Here is a 17407-nt window from a genome sequence, read left to right on the forward strand (position 1 = left end):
CCCGCGCGATGGGGCGCTCTTCTTTTCGCGTCTTTGGATTGACATGCCCTCACGCCTCAAAGATGGATTTTCCTGCTACTATCTAATTAAATAAGAGCTGTAACACTGAGCACTAACACTGGTTTATTTAAGAACTATAACACAGTCTGTTCTCCGAGAGCTGTGACCCACCAAGGGGCTTTAATGTCCGTCACTCCAAATTTTTGTTGTGATGAGACAAAGAACCGAGGAGCATACACTCGCGTGACAATTCTAATAGTCAAACAACACAAGAACCAGGCAATGTTCTGAGCTTCTGACAAATGCTCCTTCATTGACTCTTCCCAACAACGCTGTGACTATGATTCTCCAATCTGAAGGTGCAACGGAACCACCTGGGGTCAGACTACAGACCTCTATCTGCTAGTGTCTGAGTCACTGGATCTAGCATGGGGTTCCAGAATTTGCTCTTCTAGTAAGTTCCCAAGTGATGTAGATGTTTCGGGTAAGGGGACCCATGTGGAGAATGACTGCCCCAAGGGATGGGTGCTACTGCATGCCCCATTTTACAGATGGAGATGGTCTTTGCAGTGGGGTATACAAAATCAAGGATGGTGCCAGATTCCTCTCTAAAGTGAGGAAATAAATGTGCTTCAGGCCGGCAGAGCTTAGAAAAGGAAGCTGAACTTTGGAGACTTTGCTTTTGTCCCACACCCGCAGCCCCCATCAGTCACTCGGCAAATTGGACTCTGGTTGCCAGAGAGCATGAGGAAAATGTGAGATAAGGAACCGTAGCTCCCCAGGGCCAGGCTCTGGAATTTAGCGCCGATGCTGGCTTACCTGGTGTCATGTGAAAGGAGGAAAAGACAGGTAAGCCATGCAGAAGGCATGCTGCCTGAAATGGGTTGAACTTCTTCCCACCCCAGTCAGCTTCCAGGAGGGTGTTTTGCCTTGAACAGGTTACACCTGAGAAAACTGTTATAATTTTATGCTCAAGCTATACCAAGCAAAGGACAGAGAGCACAAGGGCAGAGCTTAACTAATTCTTGTTGACTGATTTAACGAATTGGCTCACTGTTTAATCCTACAGGAAAAGCAATGTTAGAGTAGCTCAGAAAAGTAACTTGTTTCATAAATGGCTTCACATGAATATCAACAGTCTGTGATTATAAACAGTTCTTGTCCGTAAAATTATAAGTGATAATAAATTGTTGTTGTTGCTGTTTTTTAGTTGCTAAGTCATGTCAGACTCTTTTGTGACCCCATGGACTGTAGCCCGCCAGGCTCCTCTGTACGTGGGATTTCCCAGGCAAGAATACTGGGGGGGTTGCCATTTCCTTCTCCAAGGGATCTTTCCAGCTCAGGCACTGAACCTGCGTCTCCTGTATTGGGAGGTGGATTCTTTACCACTGAGCCAACAGGGAAGTCCAAGTGATAATAAACCACTTTACCAATGGACAGTTGCCTGGATAATGTTTCTGAAGAGTAATTCTTGGCTCATTAAATTTAATCAACTTGGAGTGGGTTGTTATATTGGGGATAGTTGTTAAGTGGCCTCAGGGTTTTGAATACTACCATACAAGATTTTTTCATCACCCTAGGATTTAAAATTTTCAGACACAGGGTAAAGAATCATATCCTGTTTCCCCAGCAAGCAAAAGAAATCTAGACAGATGCACACAAAAATATGTTCTCAGAGATACTGCATTTTAAGTAGGAATCTACCAACTGCATTTTATCAAAGGCAGAGCAAAGAATTGATCACTTAGCTAAAATATGACTATTTTAATAATTAGCACTTAACTAAGTCCATCTAGTCAAGGCTATGGTTTTTCCAGTAGTCATGTATGGATGTGAGAATTGGACTATAAAGAGGGTTGAGTGAAAAAGAACTGATGCTTTTAACTGTGGTGTTGGAGAAGACTCTTGAGAGTCCCTTGGACAGCAAGGAGATCCAACCAGTCCATCCTAAAGGAGATCAGTCCCGGGTGTTCATTGGAAGGACAGATGTTGAAGCTGAAACTCCAATACTTTCGGCCACCTGATGCGAAGAACTGACTCCTTTGAAAAGACCCTGATGCTGGGAAAGATTGAAGGCAGGAGGAGATGGGGACGACAGAGGATGAGATGGTCGGATGGCATCACCAACTCAATGGACATGAGTTTGGGTAAACTCCGGGAGTTGGTGTTGGACAAGGAGGCCTGGCGTGCTGCAGCTCATGGAGTCACAGTCGCAAAGAGTTGGACACGACTGAGCGACCGAACTGAACTGAAGTTATTTGGCAAAGAAATGGCAAAGAGTAGGAATAAGAACAAAATGGTTAGCGCCTTTCTGTAAAACATTACTTAACAGATTTTGTATAAATAAATAGATGTTACAGTTTCTTGCTTAAATAACCTTCTCCCATATTTCTCTGGCATTTAGATATTTCTTAGCCTAATTTTAGATTTGGGGCACATTTGGAATTTTAAAAAGTGCAGCTTTCTCCAGGGCATTTATATCACATTCCAAGAAACAAAGGAGCTGCCATTCCTTGGAGCAGCCTCCAGGAAGGCTAGGCAGGCAGTCTTTAGGCTGCCCCAGGTATAGACGTCATGCAGTGGTAGGGTTTTTCCACTCTGTGACCCAAGGGCAAATGTAAAACCCATATATTACACGATGCACTTAGATTTCTTAAATGAATGACTGTAGAACTCCATGGTATATTTTTAAAAAATTTTAACCTCCAGTCATTTCCAATACTTTGTAACCACCTAAGACCTTTGGCCTCTAGCTATGTCTGAGAGAGGAAAGCTTCTATTTCCTCAAAGATCTTAAAACTTTAAAAGAATTGATTTTTCTAAATTGTATGGGGTTGCCAGGACCATTCAATAGGGAGAGGATAGTCTTAAACAGATAATGCTGAGAAAGTCAGGTATCCACATGCAAAAGAATAAATTGGACCCTTAACTATACCATATGCAAAGTTAACACAAAATGGATAAAGACCCAAACATAAGAACTAAAACTACAAAACTTTAGATGAAAACACAAGTAAAGAGCCTCATGATACTGGGCTTAGTAATATTTTTTTTTTATATGATACCAAAAGAATAAGCAACCAAAGAAAAAATAGATAAACTGGATTTCATCAAAATTTAAAACTTTGGTGCACCAAAGGACAGTACTGATTTTATGAAAAGGCAACTCACAGAATTTAAGAAAATATCTGCAAATCACTATCAGATTGGAACCTGTGCAATTCTGGTAAAATGATGCAGACACGGTGGAAAACAGAGAAAACAATTAAACATAGAATTACCATATCCAGCAATTCCACTTCTGGGTAGATCCCCTAAAAAACTGAAAACAGAAACATGAACATTTGTACAACAACACTGACAGTAGCGTCATTTAACATAGTCAAATCTGGAAATAACCCATATAGTCATCAGGGGATGCCTGGAGAGACAAAACATTTGTCCAAGGGTATTCTAGTCACCTTCAGAAAAAAAAGAAATTCTGACACACACTACAACATGAATAAACCTCTAAGACATTATTTTAAGTGAAATAAGCGTCAGATGACAAATATTACATGATTCCATAGTGGTTGCCAAAGGCTTCTGGGGTGGGGGCTGGGCAGCGTGCAGGGAGAAATGCGGTGTTATCAGAGTTTCTGTTTTGGAAGATGAAAATGTTCCAAAGATGGGTGATGGTTATGGTTGCACAACAATGTGAATGTACTTAATGTCACAGAACTGTACACTTAAATAAACATTTATATGTTATGTAGATATCAACATAGTAAAATTACATGTCTGATTGTGCTTCTAAAATGCTTATCAATTTAATCTTAAGTACAAATTAGTTTAGAAGTCCAGTGAATCATGACTACATTTTAATTTAAACGATTCAAAATATGCTCAGAAGAAAAGTAATGTGGGACCGGACGTGAGGCTAATGATCATTTTTTTCTAAAAGGGATTTTCTATAATGAATATGTTTTTATGTAGTAAAGGACAAACATGCACAAAGTTTTGACTTGTATTCCCTAAGTTCTTAGTTATGTAAATTTGTATTTAACATATAAACCTATTTTCCTCCATTTAAAACATTTCGCTGTCATTTAAATCCTGACAGTCAATGTAAATTAAAGTAGAAATCACTGAAGTAAAAGTCACAATTCTTAAATCTCCAGAAAAGGACCTTTTCTTAAATCTTAAATTTCTTTCCTTAAATCTTAAATTTCTTAAATCTCGAGAAAAGGACCTAGATACTAAGGAAGAAGAGCGGGAAAGTAAAACCAGTTACTGTCTGCCATTTTCCCTTTTTTCTTAATTAAACTAAAATTTTCTGTAAACAACTCGTTTCTGTTGGTTTTGAGGAAAACTTGAGAGACAAGAAGAACCCCTAAATGGGGAAGACAGAAGAAGGGTATTACAAAATACCACCTCTTCTCTGGAGACCCTCCCAGCCCTTTGCCTTCCTGGGATTTGGGCAGTGACCAGGGCGCCAGGGTCTGCGAGGAACTGCGATTCCGCTCCTCAAACCCATTTTGTACCCCGCTTAATCCTGGAGGTCGGCATGCGGGCTTTGCATTCCTCCAGCCTGCCCCATCTTCGCTGCGGAATAAGCGGGAGCCCCTGGACGAGACAGTTCTCAGTCCTCCCGAAGACTTTCACCAAGAACTCTAGGATTAGGACTTAAATTTCAAACAAAACAAAACAAAACAAAACCCTAGGGAAGGAGGCACAGGGTTGCGCTATAAAAATCCACTTGGGACCCCCCTGCAAGCCTCTTTTCGTAAACCACCGACCAAGCGCACGAATTAGAGATAATTAGTTGATTTGGGTCCCCAGGGAGGCGCCGGCCGCCCTTCTCAGTTCTGCCCAGTGGCCCCCAGCTCGCTGCCGTGGGGTCCGCTGAGGCTGGCATCTGGACAATTTGGGACCAGCCTTGTCACGCGCCGGGAGTCCCAGCACAGGCCCCGCCTATAAGAAGCTCAGCCAATCGCGGGGCGTGCTAGCGGGGGGGCGGGGCCTGCCGAGCGCAGTCCGGGAACCTTAAATAGGAGGTCTTGGTGCCCACAACTCAACTTAAGAAGCCCCGGGATCTGGAGTCGCCGCCTGCACCTCTGCGGCAGCCCTCGCCACAGGTGAGCGCCACGGGCTGGGACACGGCGCGGTGGGGTCACCCCGGCTAGCAGCGCGACGGCAGCCTTGGGAGTTGAGGGCTTGAGGAGGGGTTCCAGGAGGCGCCGGTCTGACAAGGCAGTATGACCCCCGCTAAATGGACTGCAGAGCGTTTGTCCGCACCGCGTCTACATACTCTGTCAGCGGAGGGATTTCGCTGGGCCCGCCCCGGGTTGGGCCCGCCTGCAGCGCGGGCGGGTGGCTCGTCCTGGCCGCCGTTTGAGTCCCAGAAGAGCCTGACCCTGTCCCGCGCGGAAACTGGGGTCTCAGAGCTCTTTTTCTCCACCCACATCCATAGACTTCCCCTACTGTCCTTGTATAAATACTTGGGAATATAAATGTTTTTACTCCACCATAGTGGCTCAGGAAAAAAAGATGGCCTTTTAGAAAGATTGGTTTAATCAGATACTCATTTCTTCTCTCTTCCTAGGTTTTTGAACATGAATCCTTCACTCCTCCTGACAGCCCTTTGCTTGGGAATAGCTTCAGCTGCTCCAGAATTTGACCACCGTTTAAATACACAATGGGAATTGTGGAAGGCAGTACACAGGAGACTGTATGACTTGGTTGGTAACATCTGAAACTGTCCATCTGAAATTTTGCAGAGAATGGTCCATGCTGTTGGGAGTTTGTAGCAGAAGGTAGTCTCTTGAGGCTGGCTCCTATCAGGGCAGTAACTTCATGGCACCTGTTACTGAGTACACTATGGGCATCTGCCCTGTCATGTGGGCGCTGGAGAACAGCTCCCAAGAGTATAGAGCCATCTCTGGCCATGGTCTCCCTTCCTCTTTATATACAAATTCACTTGGTGACGGTGTGTGCTGTTGCTTCCAACTCTGTGACCAGGCTTCTCTGTCCATGGGATTCTCCAGGCAAGAATACTGGAGTGGGTTGCCATACCCTCTTCCAGGGGATCTTCCTGATGCAGGGATTGAATCTGTGTTTCTTGCATCTTCTACCTTGGCACGGGAGTTCTTTACCACTTAACACCACCTGGTGAAGCCCTTGGTGAGTTGGATTTAAATAGAAAAAGGGAGTATAGGTTACCTGTTTGCCTCTAGAATGAAGAAGGATGGAGGAAAGCGGTGTGGAAGAAAAATATGAAAATGATTGAGCTGCATAATCAGGAATACAGCCAAGGGAAATATAGCTTCAGCATGGCCATGAATGCCTTTGGTGACATGGTGAGTGTGGCATGAATTTTTTGTGCCTTCTCCTTAACAGTTTAGCAAAATAAGCTCTTGCTTTTCAACATTCTATTTCCTTTTCCTTGAAGACCAATGAAGAATTCAGGCAGGTGATGAATGGCTTTCAAAGGCAGAAGAACAAGAAGGGGAAAGTGTCCCAAGAAACTATCTTTGCTTCGATTCCCCCGTCCGTGGATTGGAGAGAGAAAGGCTATGTAACTCCTGTGAAGAATCAGGTATGATGGTATTCAGCAGATCTCTCTCCAAGAGTAAAGCCAAATAGGAGTTGTCATCCTTGCTCTGATACACTGTGCAACAATATGCAATTCACTAGGTTTTAAAAGCATTTCCAAATATATGGGCTACTGTCAAAGTCTTGCTATTTGTTTTGTAAATTATGCTTTTAAATTTTGTTTTCAGGGTAAGTGTGGTTCTTGTTGGGCTTTTAGTACCACGGGTGCCCTCGAAGGACAGATGTTCCGAAAAACTGGCAAACTTGTTTCACTGAGTGAGCAGAACCTGGTGGACTGCTCTCAGCCTGAAGGCAATCACGGTTGTCAAGGTGGCCTCACAGATAATGCCTTCCAGTATGTTTTGGACGCTGGAGGCCTGGACTCAGAGGAATCCTACCCATACGCTGGATTGGTAAGAGGAGCTCCTTGTTATCAAAGTTGAACAAAGGGGAAAACAGATATCATGTTTAGAATCCACATTTTAGATTGTAGAATCTTTATCTGCAGACTGTCAGAACGGTCATTAAAATAGTTAGCTTTGCACAGTTCTCTGTTTAGCTACGTACCATGTGTTCATGCTGTCACTTCAATCATATCCAACTCTGTGCAACCTTCTGGACTGTAGCCCACCAGGCTTCTCTGTCCATGGAATTCTCCAGGCAAGATTACTGAAGTAGGTTGCCATGTCCTCCTCCAGAGGATCTTCCTGACCCAGGAATCGAACCCGCACCTTTTATGTCACCTGTATTGGCAGTCAGATTCTTTACCACTAGTGCCACTTGGGAAGCCCAGAGAGTTATCATAAAGCTGTTAATATTTCTGTGGTACGTGGAAATATACATTTGTTGTTGTTGTTTAGTCACTCAGTCGTATCTGACTCTTTTGCAACCCCATAGACTGTAGCCTGCCAGGCTCGTTTGTCTGTGGGATTTACTGGGCAAGATTACTGGAGTGGGTTGCCATTTCCTCCTCCAGGGGATCTTCCCGACCCAGGGATCAAACCCCCGTCTCCGTGTCTCCTGCCTTGTAGAAGTAAAGGTGGATTATTTACTGCTGAGGCACCAGGGAAATATACATATCATCCTCTATAAGTACAAATTTCTCCTGAGTAAAAGTTTCTTATGGGCAGGTAGATTGAGAGTGTCTGATTGAATAGACACAAGCTAATTTTTCCATTTCAAAACAGCCAATAGCATTTCATTTCCTGGGATGCTTTGTAACAAACTTGACTTGGAAATCATTAAGCTGCAGATTGTCTTGAACTCATGTACCCCAGGAGGAGGATGGTATTAATCAAGTCTTTTCCTCATTACCTTTGAAAGGTTGGCACCTGCCATTACAATCCCAACAATTCTGCTGCTAATGTAACTGGTTTCGTGGACCTCCCTAAGCAGGAGAAGGCTCTCATGAAGGCAGTGGCAACTTTGGGCCCCATCTCTGTTGCTATAGATGCAGGCAATCCATCTTTCCAGTTCTATAAGTCAGGTAAGTATTTGTCTATGTTGAAATTTAGGCAGAAAAAATGGAAAATCACCATGACAAACAGCAAAACTGACTCTTTGGTATGTAGAATTCAATGTAAAATTTGAAGGTGTATAGATTTAATATAGTTGTTAATATTAGTATTTGTGCCTGATGTGTCCATTTGACACGACTTGAACCATATCCCCATGATTTTAAGCATATATTCATATATATATAATATATTCATAAATATATTTAAATGGCTACTTAATTTGATTCATATAGCTTAGTTCACTTTTTTCCAGTTGTGTGTGCTCAGTTGTGTCCATAACTCTTTGCAGCCCCATGGACTGTAGTCCACCAGGCTTCTCTGCCTGTAGAATTTTCCAGGCAAGAATGCTGGAGTGGGTTGCCATTTCCTACTCAAGGGGATCTTCCCAAGCCAGGGATTGAACCCACGTCTCGTGAGTCTCCTGCATTGGCAGGCGGATTCTTTACCACTAGCACCACCTGGAAAGCCCTATTTATGACTGTAGCCACCCAGAGTTTCAACTGTTAGAACTTTGAAATTTTCCAAAGAATTTTGCTACTGTAATTAAAACTAGAAAGAACTTGGCTGAAGTAATTTTGTGTTGTGTGCTATTTCCCTAGACTGAATGCCCTGAAAGTAAAATGATAAGATTTTACAGAGTGTTCTTTTATGTCTCTGAACATGCTGTTTACAAAAGAGAGTATGCTGTTTGTATATCTGCTAAGTGTTAGATGAGGGCCTGGATCCCTGACCTAGAATGAAAAAAAAAGAATCTTGTTTTTAAATCTTATCTAGATTTATATCATTTAGCTGAATTTTGAGATTTCTCCTTGCCCTAATTAATAGAGTAGATCACTTGGAGGTCTTCATCCCAACACTGTATTTTATCTTCCCAGGCATTTATTATGAGCCAAAATGCAGCAATGAATCCGTGGATCATGCTGTTCTGGTAGTTGGCTATGGCTTTGAAGGAGCACACTCAGATGACAATAAATATTGGCTTGTCAAAAACAGGTATAAAATGTCCCAAATACTTATATTTGAGGTTGAAAAGGGGAGTCCTTTTTGGAATCAGCATTTGAATTCAGGTCCTCAAATCCTTAAGTACACTTCTGAAGTCTTATGCCACTTAGGGTGATCACAGACATATTAATGTTTGATTATAACATTAAGATACTGTCTGAAATTGCCTAAGGTATTGATGTAGTTTTGGTATCATCTGATTTCTAAATCCAAACATTTTTTTTTAATTCTAAAACACATCTGGCCCCAAGAGTTTCTTTTTCACATCTCTAATTTTATAGTTCTGTGAAAGTTTTGGGGATAGAAATTATTTGTACATTTAGAACTCAACCATGAACAAGAACAACTGCATTTCTTGCTTCTTTCTGAATCTGTCTTGACCTCTGGTGCACTGTTTAAGTATTAATAAATATAAATGTGTTTGATTCTTTGTATAAAATGAAAACCTTCTCTTCTTTCAGCTGGGGTGAACCTTGGGGCATGAATGGCTACATAAAGATGGCCAAAGACCGGAACAACCACTGTGGAATCGCCACCATGGCCAGCTATCCTACTGTCTAAATCTCAAAGGCTGGATTAAGAACAATATCCAGAGGAAGGATATTCTCTTAAAACTGACCAAACTTTATTGTGTGGGAATGAAAGACTTGAATCATTGAAAATCCAAGTTGTGATCTGAATTTTATCACCTCTTTACTCTGGTGAAATGTTGCCACTTCTTTCACTACTGTTGTAAATATGTTTGTATGATCAACTTGCCTAATGAATTTTGAACTTTCATGTTTTAAAAGGATGTACAAAGTTTTACCTTTTAAAATAAAACTTTATTTCAGAATAGAGGTGGTGCTTCTTTCTGTTTTTAATACATTAAATTTTTGTAGAGTAAAAAACATAATTGGGCTCTTAAGACATAACTGATTATTTGTTGTTGTTGTTTTAGTTGCTAAGCCATGTCTGACTCTTTTGTGACCCCGTGGACTATAGCCCACAAGGCTCCACTGTCCATGGAATTCCCCAGGCAAGAATACCAGAGTGGGTTGCCATTTCCTTTTCCAGGGGATCTTCCCAGTCCAGGGATCAAACCCACGTCTTCTACATTGCAGGTGGGTTCTTTACCTCTGAGCCACTGGGGAAGCCCCTAACTGAATGTGCCAGTGGTCTATTAGGAGAATGGCTGTGTGGCCTTTTGGTTCTTATAGTTACAAATATGCAGATCTTATGTTAGTTGCCCATTGACTGTGTCTGACATCCCTTGGCTAGAGCAAAATTTGACAATCTAAAGGACAAGGGTAAGTCGTCTTGTACAAGAGTTGTTAAAAAATCAAAACAAAGCTAGCTTGGATTCTCTTTTGAGCCTCCTAGATTACTGAATGTGTCTCACACTCCGGCCACCTATTTATCCCCCAGGCACTGTTGTGGCTCTCCTAGGAGCCTCGAGTCTCACTTGCTGTGACCACCACCAGCTGGGACGACGGGCTCACCACTTCCAGGAAGGAAGCCACATGGGGCCTCTTACCTACAAAATCCCGAGGGGATGTTTGTCTATTACCACCTCCAGAATGAAGTCAGGAGGTGTTCCAGGTGGACCGTGGGCCTCAGGACCCCACCAAAAGGGGAGTGGGTAGCACCAGGATCTTCCCCTTCACCTGGCTTGGCTGATTCTGGGACACATGACCACCAGATCCTTGGGGCGGGGAACGCGGTAATGGATGGGGTGGGGATGGGGTGGGGCGGGGGGAGGGGCGAGGGGGCGGAGTCCCAAGTGGCGGAAGAGGATGCAGAGAGGGGCATGGAAGGGGCGGCTCAGAAAGCCACCCACGACGAGTCATCTTTCTGATGACTCAGAAAGCCCAGCAGAACAGGGAGCTGGGGGACAGATGTGGGCAGCCCACTGGGGCCCACGAGAGCTGGGAGTGGTACCGACGGCTTCGCGAAGGTGGCCGGCAGGGTGGAGACAAGTGGTGCTACAGTGGGGTCCTCTGAGACCAGGCGGGAAGGGGATGAAGAATTGAGGAACTAGGGAGAAGGGAGGGAGGGATAAGGAAGGGGGAGGGGCAGGGGGAAGCAGGGCGTGGCCTGCTGCGCAGGCGTGCTAGGGCACTGCCCTGGGGAAAGATGGTAAATTGTTTTCATAAGGAAATAATTCACATTTTAGAAAAGTGAACACACACGCATATGATTTCCAATCGAGAAAAGGGCCTTAGAGATCATGATCGTTTGATCCACGATGTTATAGGATATAACTCTGAAAATCAATGTCCCAGAGTCTTATTTCTGGTGCAACTTGCCGGACTTCTAGTGATGACAACGTGGCTACCTTGCAACAGACCCAAAGCATTGCCAAGAATGTTTGTCTTCACATCCATAAGCAATGAAGGACAAGCACCCACTTTTGAGACTGGGCTTCAAAAGTAGTCTGGTGGCCTCAGAGGTGGACAATAGGCAAATATCAGAAGTGATGTCTGAAGCCTAATTTACACCTAGGTCCCTAATTCCTGAATTTGATTTTAAAAAGAAAAACTCCCTACATTCTGCAGGCTAAGGAAACACATAGTACTTACTGTCTTTGGGTTTAAAATTCTCATATTCCTACTCAGGGAAATAAAAAGCAAGTGGAAGTATTCAGTTACTAGAATGCCATAATTCCTTATGAGGACATGAAGTGGAGCACAATTGGGGTCTCAGCCCAAAAAACTTCCAGCAGCCTCTGGTCAAGTCCATCTGCAATGGACTGTGTGTCATGCTGGAGCCTCAGAGCGGCCACAGCTGCTTATATTTCCAACTTCCTGACCCAAAATGACAGATGTGTTTGGAGTAAAAGTCTGTGTGTTTTGAGATAGCACAACCCAGTGTAGCCACGGGAAAATTTGGGAGGCTTCCAATCTGAGCTCCTTTGACTGGTTGGGACCAGATTGAGACAGAATGATAGCATCTTCTGTGTCCTGGTGATGCTGTGGAAGAGACATTCCCAACCCTGAGGAGGAGATGGTGCTATTCGAGGGAGCTGGTTGAAACACCAGAAGGGAGAGAAACCTGATGTGGACCCAGAGGATCCAGTCAATGTTATTGTTGTTGTGTTGTTTAGAGACTTAAGTCATGTCCGACTCTTGCAACCCCCCGGACTGTAGCCCACCAGGCTCTTCTGTCCATGGGATTCTCCGGACAAGAATACTGGAGTGGGTTGCCATTTCCTTCTCCAGGGGATCTTCTCAACCCAGGTATCAAACCTGGGTCTCCTGCAATTCAGGCAGATTCTTTACCACTGAGCCACCAAGGATGCCTGAGTCAATCAATAATAACACAGGATAAAAGGGTGGGTGTCTGAGCATAGAATTCCCAGGTCAGAACCCTTAGAAAAGAGAAATGACATTTAGAGAAAGTGGAAAGTGATTAGATTAAGCTGCGGGAGATGGGGCTTTTTAGGTTTTTAGGACACACACAGGTTTTTAGGATACAGGGGAACCAGTGGGGCATGCAGTGAAAAGACTATTCTGATTATTTATTACTGTAAAAACAAACTATAAGGAAACATAGCAGTTTGGGGGAAAAAAAAAAAACTACCTTTCCAACTTCCTGACTGAGCTTAACTACACTGTTTTCCATTGGAAATCTTTCATGCATCCAGGAATCACGAGCAGTTCTGACAGGCTGACATCCAAGCAGGTTCACTCACATGGACATCCTAGATGCTGTTGCAGTCTGGGCATTCAGCCCTGGCTGCCAACCAGATACCTACATGGACCTCCCCATGACTTGAACTCCCATGGCATGAAGGCTGGCTCGGAGAGGAACATCCCGAAAGAACAGGCCAGAATGCCTAACGAAGAACTGCAAGGCTTCTTTTGACCTGATCTTAGTCCCAAGTGCAACCTCTGCTGCTTCACTGTATTCAGAACATGTTGCCCAGCTTCCAGGAGAAGGGGTTAACAGTCCACCTCCTGGTGGGGCAAGGCAAGGTCACTTAGTAGAAGAGCATGTGGGATGGAAGATGTGGTTGTGGCCATCTTTGGAAAAGGCAATCTGCCACCTTCAATCTCTGAAAGTCCACTGGAAAGGACTCCTTAGTGTCTGTCACCTCGCTTCACTATGACAAGCTCGTTCATACTGCTTTCATGTAATCTTGGAAGTACAACCCAAGACTCTAAGAAAATGCCTAGCTGCTGATATGAATGAAAATGCGAAGACCTCTCAGATGTCAAATGATTAAACAGATATTAGAATCTTCTGGAACTTTCAAAGACATTTATATTTATGTAAACTGTGAAAAGTTTGAAAAAGTATCTGTCATAAAAGCTTTTGAAAATAAGCCAATTGACATAAATCAAATAAGGCTGAAAACAAATTTTGATTTTAGACAAATGTTGCCATATCAGTAAACCAATGATGTTGCAGCCATCAACCCCTCAGCCACTTAAAGCTGCCACCAACTGTGAACCTGAGGGGATTCGGGATGGAGAAAAACGGGATACCAGACCTAAATAATTAAGGTGCAAATCAAAGAAATGATTGCAGTGAATCCAGATTTTGGCATCTCCCTAAACATAGAAAAGCACTAAGTAATTAACAGACTTCCCTCATGGCTCAGAGGGTAAAGAATCTGCCTGCAATTTGAGAGACCTGGGTTCGATCCCCAGGTTGGGAAGATCCCCTGGAGGAGGGGCATGGCAACCCACTCCAGTAGTCTTGCCTGGAGAATTCCCATGGTCAGAGGAGCCTGGTGGGCTACAGTCCATGGGGTCTCAAAGAATGAGGTGCAACTGATTGACTAAGCACACAAAGTAATTAACAGTTATCTTTTGATGTTCTGACTGTATGTTAGTCACTCAGTCGTGTCCAACTCTTTGCGACCCCATGGACTGTAGCCCGCTAGGCTCCTCTGTCCATGGAATTTTCCAGGCAAGGATACTGGAGTGGGTTGCCATTTCCTTCTCCAGGGGATCTTCCTGACCCAGGGATCAAACCTGGGTCTCCTGCCTTGCAGGCAGTTGCTTTACTGTTTGATCTACTAGGAAAGCTACCTGGGGTATTTTTTAATTTGTTTTGTTTTGTTTTTTGCAAAAACTCCTATATATCCTGGCTCCTCCCTTACCTCCTCAGAACAGTCCTTCAGAGTTATCTGAGAGGCTGTCTCTCCTGCTTAAATCTGTAGATGAAAGTAAAAGTGAAGTCGCCCAGTCATGTCCAACTCTTTGCAACCCCTTGGACCCAGCCTACCAGGCTCCTCAGTCCATGGAATTTTCCAGGCAAGAGTACTGGAGTGGGTTGTCATTTCCTTCTCCAGGGGATCTTCCCAACCCAGGGATCGAACCCTGGTCTCCCGCACTGCAGACAGACGCTTCACCATCTGAGCCACCAGGGAAGCCCCTAAGTAAAGCATAATTCCCAACTTTTAGGTTGTGCTTTTTTTTTTTCTTCTTCTTCAGTTGACACAATAATCTGGTCTGAAACATAAACTTACCATCAGAAGCTGAAAAGTCAACTGAGGATTCCTCCCTAGAGCCCTCATGGGGATATAGCCCTGCAGACACTTTGGTTTGGAATTCTGGCCTCCGGGAGTGAGAGAGTGAATTCCTGTGACTTTAAACCATAGTGTGTGGTGTATGTCAGCCCCGGGAAACGACCGCCCTGGCCGGCACAGCTCGCCTGTTCTCTCCTCCGCAGCCCAGACAGCCCACGAGGACTCATTGGCTCAGGACCACCCAAGATGAGTCAGACCGGCTGAACACAGAGGGGTAACATCAGGAATCCCTCAGCTCATAGTGTTCTCAGCCTTTCCTCACAATTCTTCAAATGGTACCGTCCATAAGGCAATAGTTGGCTAAGAAAGGAGAAGCTGAAGAAACCCTACATGACTTCGCAGTGGATTTAAAGATCAGCAAGTGGAAAAAACGGCACAAGAAGTTTGGGTATCTTTTCCCTTCCTCACAAGTCCTCTCTCATCTAAATCAAGCACTGGTCAGTGTTTCAAACCAGAGATAGTCGATACCTCATAGAAAGACATTCTCACACATTAAAATGCACTGAAAACAAGCTTTGCTTCCTTCTCTTTGTATTTAACTTGAGAATTAAAGTTGTTAACTTGAAATTTAATGTCTTCTTTACTCACTGGCACCACTTTTACTTGATGACATCAAATGTTTCCTGTTTTTCTCTGTGAGGGAGGAAAGATGATAAGATATGAAGGAAACATGGGAGTTGATGCAACAAGACTTAATATTAACAATATACATGCTGCTAAAAAAAGTAGTCGTGACACAAAATGGCCTAACTCATGCTGGAGAATACTTTTATGGTCTTTTTTGACACTGAATTCCTGCCCTCTAGTAATAGGAGTCTTTCTCTGACTCCTGGGTTGACTTTTGCTTTCCTTTGGTAGGAGGTAGTCCAGACTTGCACTTACTGGCCCACCACCCTCACTCTCCCTGGATGTCTTGGGAGCCTTTTGTCACATGACTTTTATCACAGACTGTCATACTGTCCTGAGTGTCATTCTAACTTCCAAGAAGAAAGTTTCCTGGAGATGAGCTGCGTTTCCAAACAAAAAACCCTTGTGTGCCTGAGAAACTCTTTTGTTAAGGAATGGGCCAGAGAACATGGTCTCAGGTGGAGTTAACTATTCACCTGGTGAGAACCAGAATTTACCTTTTACCTACTCACTTTTCTAGCTATTTATTTACCAGTAAATCAAAACTACAGCGAGGTATCACCTCACACCAGTCAGAATGGTCATCATTAAAAGTCTACAAATAACAATTGCTAGAGAGGGTGTGGGAAAAAAGGAACCCTTTTACACTGTTGGAGGGAATGGAATTTGGTACAGCTACTATGGAGAATAGTACGGAAGCGCCTCAAAAAACTAAATACAGAGTTACCATATGATCCAAAAATCCCATTCCTAGGCATACATATGTACAAAAGTATAATTCTGCCCTTACCCAGAACTAAAATTAAAATAACCCCTGATAGTACTGTTCTCCCCGCCCCTGATTTATTTTTCCCATAGCGTTTACCACCATCTATTACACTTACATTTTATTTGTTAGTTTTGTTTACTGTGTCTCTTCCACACATCAGCATTCAGTCTATTCAGAGATCCACACAGAGACAAGGGGTTCTGTTTTGTTCACCTCTCTATCCTCAGCGCTGAAGACAAGACCTGGCACAGAGTAGGCAAACAATACAATCTGCTATCCCGACAAATGAATAACCGATGTACTCACATTATATGAATACATTCTCAGAGTTTCCAAAGTCTAGCAGTGAAGATAATGCAAAGGTCCCTTTTGAAACTATACCCCCTTAAATATTCCCCTTCCTCAGGGGAACAACCACAATTATAATTCAGGGATGTGAATAGTCCTTTTGCTTTGTCTTTACCCAAACACACGTGGAGTTTTGTTTTTCACTGTTTTTGTTTCTTCTTCTTTTTTTTTTAAAGGTGTAAATGTGTCTTGTCCATCATAAAACAAGCAAGCAAACCTCCTCTTAGCCCCAGGTTACTGCTGCAGTTACTACATTATATTCTTTTTCCTGTTTCCAGCTGAATCTCTTGAACAGCTTGTTTAAACTTGCTATACTCCACTTCCTCACCTTTTATTAACTTAAGTCCATCCCTAAAGTCCAGACCCTCCCAAATGACCTCATTTACTCTAGTTACTACAGGTACCACCTGAAATTTTTGATGACTTTCAGTCCCTCTCCTGAGCTCAAAACACCCCATATACCCAACTGCCTATAAGATGTCCTAACTCAGCTAACCCACAGAAACTTCAGACTCCAATGTACAGAGCTGAATTTTCCCTGGGACAGGTCATCTGCAAGTGCTCCCTGGTTTTGTATATGGCACAAACATCCATTTTATTCATTCCCTCCCTCTCCTTTTCTCTGACATACATAATCAACCCCTGATACCTCAACCCTCATGAATATTTCTCAAACACCTATGCTTTCGCCATACTTACGGCTTTTTTGCTTGTCACGGTCACATTACCATCAACTTTCATGGAGATGATGACATTGACTTTCTTAATGGTGGTGACCTAACAAACCTCTCGTTTGACTACTCCGAATCCATTTTCTATAGTATAAGTTGTGGTTCATTTGTCCAGTCACGTCTGATTCTTTGCTACCAAATGGGCTGTAGCATGCCAGACCTCCCTGTGCCTCACCATCTCCCAAAGTTTGCCCAAGTTCATGTCTATTACATCAGTGATGCCATCCAGTCATCCCATCCTCTGATGCCCTTTTCTCCTTCTGCCCTCAATCTTTCCCAACATCAGGGAATTTTCCAATGAGTCAGCTGTTCATATCATATG

At 43.5% G+C, this 17407-nt stretch overlaps 1 protein-coding gene across 1 annotated transcript; it reads left to right on the forward strand.

The window, feature by feature from the left end:
- The first annotated feature begins 5025 nt into the window (after positions 1-5025).
- Positions 5026-9878, forward strand: CTSL (cathepsin L). Its single transcript, XM_065947065.1, has 8 exons — positions 5026-5117; positions 5585-5720; positions 6216-6338; positions 6431-6577; positions 6762-6986; positions 7897-8059; positions 8966-9083; positions 9554-9878. Exons 2-8 carry the CDS (start codon positions 5595-5597, stop codon positions 9651-9653), a joined length of 1002 nt encoding a protein of 333 aa, XP_065803137.1. The 5' UTR covers positions 5026-5117; positions 5585-5594; the 3' UTR covers positions 9654-9878.
- Positions 9879-17407: the final 7529 nt, after the last annotated feature.

Source organism: Muntiacus reevesi, chromosome 10, assembly GCF_963930625.1.
Source record: "Muntiacus reevesi chromosome 10, mMunRee1.1, whole genome shotgun sequence".
In the NCBI taxonomy this organism is placed as follows: domain Eukaryota; kingdom Metazoa; phylum Chordata; class Mammalia; order Artiodactyla; family Cervidae; genus Muntiacus; species Muntiacus reevesi.